The sequence below is a fragment of the Cinclus cinclus genome, chromosome 1 (genome assembly GCF_963662255.1).
Source record: "Cinclus cinclus chromosome 1, bCinCin1.1, whole genome shotgun sequence".
NCBI lineage: Eukaryota > Metazoa > Chordata > Aves > Passeriformes > Cinclidae > Cinclus > Cinclus cinclus.
In genome coordinates this window covers 91,711,156-91,722,747 of record NC_085046.1, presented here as the reverse complement: position 1 = coordinate 91,722,747, position 11,592 = coordinate 91,711,156, and the positions used below count along the sequence as shown (strand labels likewise).

The 11,592-nt window shown below is 34.9% G+C and overlaps 1 protein-coding gene across 1 annotated transcript; it reads right to left on the bottom strand.

The window, feature by feature from the left end:
- Positions 1-477: 477 nt before the first annotated feature.
- LOC134048610 (uncharacterized) lies at positions 478-10,850 on the bottom strand. The gene is made up of 9 exons (XM_062500481.1): positions 10,238-10,850; positions 9,270-9,380; positions 8,788-8,902; positions 6,743-6,788; positions 6,381-6,440; positions 4,235-4,342; positions 3,125-3,221; positions 1,915-2,112; positions 478-1,133 (listed from the first exon to the last, which is right to left on the bottom strand). The coding sequence occupies exons 1-9, from the start codon at positions 10,257-10,259 to the stop codon at positions 1,054-1,056; spliced, it is 837 nt and encodes a 278-aa protein (XP_062356465.1). The 5' UTR covers positions 10,260-10,850; the 3' UTR covers positions 478-1,053.
- Between the last annotated feature and the right edge of the window lie 742 nt (positions 10,851-11,592).

Here is an 11,592-nt window from a genome sequence, read left to right as displayed (position 1 = left end):
TCATTTGCCATCTGGCCCCTGCATGTCTAAATTATACCAGTATTTGGCTGCAAAGCTGAAGAGCTTTAATTAGAACCACTGAATGCCACCCCAGCATCACAAGCATAAAGTGAATTTTAATCACACAGCTTCACTTTAAAAAATATTTTTTCTCAAGCAAACTAATTTTTAACCATTTAAAACGTTTTTTCACCCTCCTACAAAAGTAGAAGTCATTAATGACTTAATCAGACCAGTGCATTCAGTCAGAACCAGTACTACTTTAGCTGGAGAAAAGTTCACAGTAAAAGGGCCTGATGGACAGTATAAGCCAGCTTTCATTTCATTCTAACACTGGCAGGATAAAAGACAAAAGATACTTTTGCCACCATGTCAGTGCCTCTTAGCCTGGTTACACCTGTTGGGATGTAACTTTAAATTTGCAGAACATACCTAACTTCTACTAAGTTTGCTGAAACTTCTATAAATTGGCTGTAACCCAGGCACTTCTCATCTCAGCACGAGACTGACAGCGCCGACTTCTTATTATTTTTAATCTTATTTAAAAAAAAAAATTTGGAGACCTGTTCATAACCCTTATATGGGTAAGGATTTTTTATTACAAAGGTTTTTTAGTCAGTCCCAGCAGCCACAGGGAATAACTTCCAAGTATTTGTACTAGGATGAGTTTGTAGTGCTGAGTGCAGTAGTTAATTCTGTTGATAATTCTTTGTAAAAGAATTAACAGAAAAGATCAGACTGTCAATGTACATTATTTAATAATACTGAAGAAAACAAGTTAGCTGTTTTAAAAAGCTTTTTTTTTAACACAGAAAGTATGAACATGAGCTTTACAACCTTTCACAATATAGAACTTTCACCTAAATGGAGAAATAAATAACAAGAATATCAAAACCAAGTTATTAATTTATTTTAAAAAACACTGTACAAAATTTAAAGGTGACAAAGTAACTCCACTGAGGTCAACTGAAGTAAAACAGCAAACTTACTTCTTACTTCTGTAAGAAGCAACGTACAGAAAGTAAACATTGCTATATTATCTTTATTAAGTACCTATTGTGTGCTGCCATTTCTTGGTCCCCTCAGAGTTCCACTTTGAGTCAGGATCCTTATAACATTTGGTATATCAATTCCTTAGTTAAAGGCAAACAAACAAACAAAATCAGAAAATAAGCAATTTTATGATAAAATTCACTTAAAACCACAAGTTATACTGAAACATTCAGATGCTGAGATGAGATTAAAAGAAAAATACCTTGACTGAGAACAATCAGTACGTCCCTGGAAACTGTAAGCTTTCCTATACTGTACTCATCTTAAGTGATCTTTTTTTAATCTTTATGATTCTAAGCACACTCTGAGAAGTTTAGAAACATACACAGGAAACTTCTGAAGAAAGAGCAGTAGTCGGCTGAAAATGTGGGAAGGTTTAATAGCTGACACTTATTAGAAAGTTGCAAGCAGAAGAGAGACTACTTGCCTCTTCATTATTATTTCTATGCTACTGTGCAAATGCACTTCTTTCAGGAACTAGTAAATAAATTCTTCACTGTTGGTATTCACAGAACTAGTATTTCTCCACTTATAGCACAGAGAAGATTCTAATTTTCTAATAACAATATGCTTGGTTTTAGTCTACTGTCTCACACCATGTAAATGTTATGTGCAAAAATGAGAGAATTAAAAAAAAAAAAGAGCAATTATCAATGCCTTTATGGGAAGGCAGCTATTCTGAATTACCATTCCTAAACTGGATCCTGCAAAAGTCAGAGGTTGGGAAAAAACAATTCCCTTCAGCCCTCCTTAACACCTCAAATTCGACCCATGTAAGTCCTTACTATTTCACAGAGCTAATAAATGATGTTATGCATATGTTTATATGCGTGTATATGCATACTTGTGTATGCAAATTACCTCTGAAAGCTGGATTTGATGCTGCTATTTTGTGTAGGGTGGCAGTAACTTCTTCAGCATTCATATTTCTTACACTGTTCAAAAACTCAGTCGTGATGTTGTTCTCATATACTGTTTCCAAAGAGCCAGTTGAAAAGTTTTGGGATTCATCTTCATTGACTGGTAAAAACTGCTTAGCTGATTGGCTGCTTGAGTAGTCTAAAGAACAGAAATACTGCTTTTCAGTAAAAGAACATTCTGAAGACTCTTCATTACTTATTTCTCTAAATAGGTCTTTTCAAAACAAGCATTTCCAGTCTGGCACAGCAGCATTGCTGGTATGGTTCACATCTGACTTTCCTACATTTTCAAACCAGTAAGAGTCAGGAATGCTTTTCAGTTACAGAAAATCCTGGAGAAACAAGGCTGGGGAGGTAGGTGAAAGCTATTTCCATTACGCTTAAAAACAGAATAAAAGTTTCAAATCCCATATATTCAAAGTGCATGCAATTTTTGCTATTACCATTGTAAAAATTGAGGTTTTCAAAAGCTAAACTTTCTAGAAGAACTAGAAAATTGACCCTGTACAGAAAAAAAAAGAAACACACGAAATGGCTTCACCAGTATTCTGGGTATCTTGCCTTTCCAGGAATAGGATTGTACCTTCCTAAGTTTAAGAAAAACAGTCACTTGTTTCTCTAAGAAGAAAATTACCTCCAAGAAATCCAGGATTATTTGAAAAAATTAAACATAAGTACTAAGGCCAAGCAGCTGGAGTATTCAGATATTAAAGAAAATTATCCACCCTCTACCACATAACTTTTTACTAATATCTTGACTTGACTAAACCTGCACAAAACATCTCCATCAAAAAGGGAGAAAAATATTGGGGGTGGGGGGATGGGGGGGGGGGGGGTGGAAGCCAAAGAGACTAGGAAAGTCTCCTTAGAAACACTTGCCTTTGAACACACAAAAGTCAGGGTTGGTACTAAATCAATTTCTCCCCAAATCCTACAGCTAAGTAGGATCTACGTGTTTCAATAGTCTTCTCTCTCTAATATTATTAGAGGATGGGGAAAAAAAACCCCAAAACTATTCATTTATGCTACTTTGGCTTTACTCTGCTCTTAAGCACTGCTTTTAGAAAAGCAGGAGAAAAAGGTTTACTATCATTTATGCAAGTTTCAGTGTTAAGATTAAACCACATTGAAGACTGCAAAGCCAACATTACCAGTGTCAGAGTCAGTAATATCTGCTGAAGTCTGGCCAGGCTGTTCTGTGGAATATTCTAGTGCTGCTTCTCCATTATATTCAGCATCCAAGTGGCCCTATGAGTGAAAAAAAGAAAAAGTTTAAAATCTCATCATGACATCCTCTTGGAACAATGAACTACAACATTTTTAATGATCACAAACCAAATAAAAGACCAATATTTCTGCTACCAAATCTGAAAAATCAAGTATTTCTTTGAAAATCATAGTGTTAATAACTTCTATGTATACACTGCCCATCATATCTCTCTATGTCTGAAAAATCTTTGTACTAGGCAATTAAGTGATACTCACTGAGCCTAATTCTCAACTTGTCAGATCTAAAAAGGAAGCATTTTACACTCAAAATAAAAGATACAGTTTAAAAATTACCAGTTGAAGGATCACAGTTAAGAATACTAATAAGGGAATGTGGGAAAACATTTTGGTCTTCCACAACTTGTAGGTTAGAAGTTATTTCAGTTAGAACTTCATTGTTCTGCAATGTGTCAGCAACCTCAGAGAAGTACTCAAAACACCTCCATATGTACTGCCTATGTAAAGAAAAGTCAGTCACAAGTAATAGCAGAGAGGGGAAAAACTAGGTTTCTGATAATGGAAGAAGAATGAGACCTCAGAAAGAGTAGTACACAGAGTAGGACCAGAAGTTGTGTAAGAAAAAAATTTCATGTCACTGATGTGCGATTGCACAGTGAATGAAGCATGGGAACAGAAATGGGATACAGAATTGGAGTGTAAGGTTAAGTCAGTAGAGATGAGAAAAGCTTAAGTTAGAATTAAAACCAAAAGTAACAGAAAATTTAAATGTAAGGAAAAGCACGGGAAATCAGTGACATGTTTTTTCATTTCTATCACCAGGAAAGCTAAAATTTTACCCTATCATCACTACCAACATTTATATATTTAATGAGCAAAACTTACAATACAGTCTCCACAGAATTTTTTTTGTTTATTGTATATATCAAATATTATTTATATAAATATATTTCTATTTATGTATAATAATAAAAATGAACAATCACAGGAATCTACAGGTTTGTAGAACAAAACAAAAACAAAATCTGCATTACTTTGCTTGATGCAGCCTGCTGACGATATTCCACCAGTGCATTTGTGAGAGTCTGTGTAACTTTCAGGATAAATGAAGCATCATCTTCATTCAGTATCTCAAAACTTTGCTAGGAAAAAAAAAAAAAGAAGCAAAACAATCCACCATAAAACATTTTTCCTCAGAAAAACTGAAGTATCAAAATTTATAAATAAACCTGCAGGAATCTCATTTTCTCTGTGTCTCTACCCTTCTGTCAGACTTGGATGCAATTACAAAGCAAATAGAGTTTTGATTTTTAATCCCATAAATGGGGGGGAAGAAGAGCATCTTAAGAGGAGGAAGATGCAGCTACCCAACACAATAATTTGAAAAGGAGTAACACAAAAATATGCCTGGAAATATATAGAAGATAATGCTTTTCCTTAAGTATTTTGATCTCTTGCCAAGATGCCTGCATACAAATGAATGCGATTACCTTCCCTGAGGCAATATAATCATATCCTATTTCTCTAGAATGTAGCAAAAAGCCAGGATGCTACTGAATTTAAAACTGCATGCTGCCTTGCCTTACATTAACTTTCTTTTTCCCTAAAAGTCTGAGGAAAAAGCAGTCTTGAAGCTGTGAAGCTCTACTAGGGAAGCAAGTTCTAGCACCAACAGCACTCACAGAGAGGTCTACATGTGTCACCCTCTTGTCTACACCAAGAAATTTTTGCTGAAAACACTTTCACAGGGACAAAGTAACAGAACTCCAGGTATGTCCTAACAGGTCAAAGTCTTCTGGATTAGAAACAAACACCTTTAAACACACCAGACAGTGGAAAATAAGTAATAAGGATTTAGCATTAAGCTCATATGAGACAGCGTAACAGAGATTGTATTACATTTTTAACCATAATAGTATTTCTGTCTCCTCGTTTGCACAAGTTATATTTAATGAAGATCTCATCAAAAACTATCTGGAAAAAGAAGACTAAGTTGTGGCAAGGATATCTTTGCTATGAGGTAATAAAAGAAATACAGTATGGATAATTAATGGACAGTTCTACAGAATACAAACAGCAAGTGCAAAAAAGATACCTGTAAAATTACCTGTCACCACATAAGAAACCTTTGAATCCAACAACAATAGAAACACAAATGCAGCTTTTGAAAAAAATTACTGCAGATGCAAAAATAAATGATTTTCACACTCTCCAAAAGAGAGCATTGCTCCAATCACATTCCCAAGAGGGCTCTTTTCTTCTCAGAGGACAATAATCATACCAAGAAAGAAGATGCCCCAAAACAAATTCAAGGTTTATTAATAAGGTATAATCTCTTTACCTAATAATTCCCAAAAAAAAGGAGGAAAAAACCATTTTGTGATAGTCAATAGTGCCTAAATTGCCATGCAGTAGATCAGTCAAGCAACAACCAGTAAAGATTTCCACAGAGTTTGTCAGTGCTTTTATGAAAATCTTTCTGTGTGTAAGACTACAACTGTTGTTGATACATCTAACACCTGGAAACTGACAGTCTTCCACTCTTATTAATTGTATCACTGCTGTGCATGTGTACATAATACACATTTGCAACAAGTGAACACAGTTCTGGTGTTCTGACACTTACTTTAGAGAGACAGATTTTGCAGTTATGGCACTCTGGGCCAGGGTAGGGGGGGAGCCCCATTTTAAATACACAACTTGCATTTTATTTCTTAAAAATCCCTTCTTTCCTTTCTACCAGTCTCTGATATTTGTCTTCATTTTGCTTCTTTTCATTACTGAATTACATCTTTCCCAATTATTCATTTGAAAATTATAGAAACAAAGGAGAAAAAAAACTTTAAAAAGGACATATTACCTAAACATGTAGTTAAGGAGTGAAACAAAGATAGAGTTGAAAAAAATGAATTTTCAATGCAAGTAATTCCTCTGACAGTAAACCAATACTTTATGAAAAACAATGTCTAGAAGCTTGAAAATTAATAGACATAATAAATTCAGTGACATTGATTTTATTCTGAATCTTGCCTTCTGGCAAAATGGTAATCTGTTAGATTACCAGACTGCCTACATTCTGCCTTTCATTACTTGCTACATTTTAGACTTAGCAAACCAGTGATTTCTTTTTTTAATTTTTTTTCCCAAAAATTATCTTGCAAGATAAGATTTAACACTCACCAAATAACCCAACAGTTCTTCTTGACTAGTAAATTCTTCAGGATTTGCTGTAAATTCTTGCTGTTTAACATAAAAAGAAAGAGGTCCTGAGATCAATTATATGCAGTAAATACAAATAAGCAATAATAATTATGGTTGCTCTAAAATTCAAATTGTTTGTCTTCTTATGAAATGTGTACATAGGTTTTCATAACAAAGTAGGAAAAAAACTTTGCTGTGAATAGTTTTGCCTTAGTAATTTTGTAGCTAATTTATTATGAATAATATTAACTTGAGCAAGGAAACACCATTACCAATCATATATTAATTATTTCCCCGACTGTTTGGAAACTGGAGCAACCCATTAACAGAAAAATATTCACCTGGGCTTCCTTGTTTTCCTCCTCTGATTGATTACTGGTCTCACACCTTAAAATAGAATAAATAAAACATTCAGTTGACTGATCCAGCAAAAATGTACAGCCAGCCAATAACTGATAATCAGTTTAAATTCCTGACACACTATTACTACAGTAGCTCTGACACTGAAAGAAAGATCACATTATTTCCTCAGAGAAATCCCAGTCTTCCCAGATCACCATAAAAATTATTTATGCAGTTTGGGGGTTTTTTTTTAGTGTGATTATGCAGCACATAAGCTCTAAAACCCCGAGTTAATAAAAAAGCTTGACATTGGTGGTAATAGCTGTTAAGATTTTTGTACACATTCCAGAGAGATAAAGCTCCGAGTTAAAACTGGATTTTTATCAGGATTCCACAAACTTGCCTTTAAAAAATTCAGCTATTAAAAATTACTGTTTTACAATGCAGTCACACAAATAGTGGGCATAAAAAGATTCATATGGCTAAACATTCCTGTGACATATTTGTGCTGTTCTGCCATTACAACTACTATAGGTAGATTCCATGCCTTTGCAAGCCCAGGAACTAGGGCTGGGAGACTGGCTGGGTGTTTCTCAAATTAACCAAAACCATATGACTGCTAAGCCTAAGCCCTCTTCTGCCTTGAAATGTTTCTTAGTAATAGAAAGTTTAGTAAAAGCAGATGATGATAAAATAGTTTACATCTTCAGATGACTGTTCAGAAACTTAACTACAAAGAAATAAGGAGTCAGAGAAATTCTCAGACAGACATTGCAGAATCTTTAAGTAGAAACAAGCTGTCACTGAGGATCTGATCTTAATTCTTTTAAGACACTATGTATTGAGTTCGTATTTTTCAGTGGTCTCACAAAAAAAAAAATAGTAAAGGAACAAGCTGAAGTCCTAATTTAGTAATTAACTTCCAAGTCAGACTCTCACTAAAACACCTGGCTGCTATAGTCACCCAGAATCCATCTGAACCAGATTAAAAGAAGAACATTAGGTGGTATTCCAAAGGAAGCTGTTCTTAAAATTTAAAAGTACAAGACTACACAATGAAGATCAGTACCAGGCACAAATAGACCTCAGGATCTCCAGATGTGGATAGCTGAGCTTTAATTCATTTCCTATTCTTGTTCTCACAAACTAGTTCTGATTCAGAATTGTTAGTTATTTGAAAGCCATTAAGTAAACACAAAGATTCATAAACCTGGACTTAAGTCTGGTTTCAACTGATTGTTTTCCATAATGGTTGCTCCACAGAGAGGCAAGTCTGAAAAAATGTACTTCAGGATCATGTAAATTTCTCCTTTAAGAATAAACAAGCAAAAGGTGTTAGCCCTCTATGCCTGGGAGATATTTTATTGGTTTAGAGTTAGAACATATTCCAAGGGAATGCCATGGAGAAAAAAAACAAGTAAATAAATCGCTGGAACAGAAGTCCTGTGTTTGGGTTGATGCCTGTATATATCCCTTTCCAAATACCCTCCTGTGGCTTCTGGTGCTGCACAAGGATGACCAAGACTGGAGATGTCCTCCTCACACAAAGGCTAACAGTCACTCAACTCACAACTCTGTTACTAATAAGATGCTCACAAGCAACAAGCACAGTTTCACCATTTTAGAACACAGCTGCTCCTTTGAAACACTGATTGTTCCTCCAGAAAATAAATTGTAAAGCAGAAACCCTATCTGTTTCAATTATTACGGATTGTCTTTCCCTTCCAAAGTCACGTACCACCCTAACTATCTGACATAAACCTGTAACAGAGGCAGTTTTAAACCACGAGGAAATATTCTTTTTGAACATTTTGAGTAACTATGCATTAAGAATAATAGTTAAATACAAAATCCATCTGCAACCAGAGCAAAGTCTGAGGTCACTTTACATACACCAGGTTTTCTGTTGATGACAGAAGTTTACAACTGAGCACAATTTCAGAAGACATGGATTTTACTATGCAAATCCAATATAGATAATTGTCATGTACAACATTTTCCTTTAAGTTAAATGTATTTGAAGGTGGTGATTTTTTTCTTTTACCTTTCTGAGTCATTGCCTTTGCTGCTTTCAATAGCATTATTAGGTTCAACCTGTTCATCCGGTTTTGCCTGTTCTTCCTGCCTGTCTTCATTCTCCTCCTGAACATTATTTTCATCTAAAACAATAAAAAGTATATTAAGTAATGTTTTTCCAGTGTTTTAATTTTAAGAATATTCTAAACAAAAATACTTCTAAAGACAACATCAATAAAACCTAAAGGTGGAATTTAGGTATCTTATGAAGAAGTAAAATAAAAATTGAACCTACAACATCAGTAGAAGTAGAATGATTTCTTCACAGATACTGGGATTATTCCTTCCTTTGCCACAGACACCAAGGTAATCCACACAACTCTGCAAATTCCCCTTTATAACTAGGCTGTGGAAGCCATGAACAGGCACATACAGTAGTAAATAATTCATGCATTGGTGAAAATTAAAAAAAAAAAAGCAAAACATTAATTAAATATTTTTCCTTCTTACTTTGAGTAGGGTCTGTCAGTTTCCCATCTTCATCATCTGTTTTTTCTCCTTTACTAAGGGGCACATCCACATTCTGAACTTTAGCTTTTGAAGAGCTGTCCTCTGCAAGAGCTAAACAAACATGCTTGAAATGTAGCACAGTGGACATTATCTTGATAGAGGGTGGTTCTACTACTGCACTTTGATTTCACCTAGTTCTGTGTCTGTGCAATCATACTTACAAACACCAAGAATAATTTTATAAGCATTATTATGTGACAGCATACTAAACACGATCTACAAATCGGCAACAAAGTTTAAAGTATTTTATACCCTGGTTATAATCAGATTCCTGCATTTCCTAAAATATGTAAATACTATAAATGTAGTAGAATGCCACAAAGTCACATGCAAAATAAGACACATTAATGAACAGGTTACAGTCAAGAAATCTAATTGGAATAGGACACAACTTATTTCAGACCACTTTCCTAGATTCAAAATGGCTATTTATCCTCTTTGAAGTACAACACTGCTAATTTTTAGATGATCTCATTATTTCTGTTGAGATATTTTAAGGTACCATTTACATGCTAATATATGTTAAGTACATTATTCAAATCTTTATTTTCAGGCAATGCCAATCATAGCAAAGTTTAGCCATTTCCTCCAGTGGCATTCAGCCATACTGTCCATCCACCTGGACAACATCATGATACAGTGAGTTTTAAAACATTAAGTGGGGAAATCTCACAGATACCACATTCCTATATTTTTATGAATATCAATGGCTAGTAAAACAGAAAATTTTCTTCCAGAGATAAGAGTTATAGCTGTGCTTTAAGAATTCTGTGTCACTTTCTGTGCTGCAAATTAACTATAAGCATAGAGCCCCAACCCAGTTTTTGTCCAGTTCACCAAAATGCTGGTGAGTATCTGGCACTGCAGAGACTACCCTGGACAATTTGCACCCCACTGAGCACACTTACATTCTTGCCATTTCCTTCTCATTGTTTGAACACCTGTAACAACCTAAAAATAAAACCCATTTATGTTAGTTATGTTGTGGAAAAAATTATTTCATAGATGTTTCATCAGCATTAATTTTAATTTTTTTTTAGGACCAGCAGTGTAAAACACATGTGTGTAAATCCCTCAATGGATATTCAAAAAGTCAGTAAGTTAGTTACCTGGACATTTACCACAAATATATTTCTTCTAAAGCTTAGAAAAAAAAAAAGAAAATTAAACAGCTGGTTTCAGAAGATATACCAGTAAAATTAAACCAAGTTACACACACTTTGTTTAGAAGTTCCTTAAATCAAGATCTGATTGCTTTGGATGCAATAAGCTACCTAGAAATAAAAAAGGTCTACAAAATATAGACAGAAGTAAATATTTCCATATCCATGAACATCAATCTCAAGTAGAATAAACAGTCTCAAAAAGAAATTTAAGTGGGTCAAATGAAAAAGTTGCTGTCAACAGTCAGCTGCTTTTCTTTTTAAGCAGAGGTTAAAAATGAAGGATATGCAGACAGAATGGATTCCGTCATCTGAAATCTCTCCCTGCTACAGCATTCATTCTTGACTTGATCTTACAATATTCCCATCCTTGTTTTTTACCAGAAAAGGGTAGGATCAGAGCAGGCTCTAATCCTTGAGACTATGTGTGACAGTATCACACACAAAGAAATACAGGTCTTTTTTCAGATGGGCAGGGCACTGCCAGCTTTAACATAGGAACTCCACTTTGGAAGGAGACATCTATGCACATTATGTAGCATTAGCAAGGGATCTTGTCAAGCAACACTGCTTAACAAGCAGGATGCTGACAGAAATTGAAGTTGATGGAGAACACAAAATTAACATGTACCACAAAGAACAGTGGGCATCTCAATAAGCTTGTCAAGGGCCAGCTGGTGGTAAGGTGCACCTCAAGAAGACACTTCTTGGACCATTATCCTGTCCACATAAACAATACTGGAATGTAAGTGTCAGCAAAGAGCAATATGAAGATACCTCCACAAGAGTATGTTTCTAAGAGTGCAGCTCCCTAAGATTTTAAGCTTATGGCACTTCTGTGATCCCACAGCACTGCTGATAATCTCATGTCAACCTGAAAATTCCCGCACTTCCATCTGTACTATCAGAAATTTTACCTGGCTCCCCTGATAATTGCCATGAGCTGCTTACAAACCAGAAGCTGTTCAGAAAAGTTATAAAGGCAGTTTCCTAGCAACAAAGAAACAACTTATTTTACAGGCACACAGAGCTAATAATTTATTTAATATTAGTATATATATTTTGAGCTATTTGTGCACTCAGGGAAATTTTGTCCAGAA

Coding starts and splice junctions, on each gene's coding strand:
- LOC134048610 (XM_062500481.1), bottom strand. CDS start 10,259: ATGAGAAGGAAATGGCAAGAAT. Junction 8,903..9,269: donor ACTGACAGACCCTACTCAAA/GTAAGAAGGAAA, acceptor TTATTGTTTTAG/ATGAAAATAATGTTCAGGAG. Junction 6,441..6,742: donor AGGAAAACAAGGAAGCCCAG/GTGAATATTTTT, acceptor TATGTTAAACAG/CAAGAATTTACAGCAAATCC.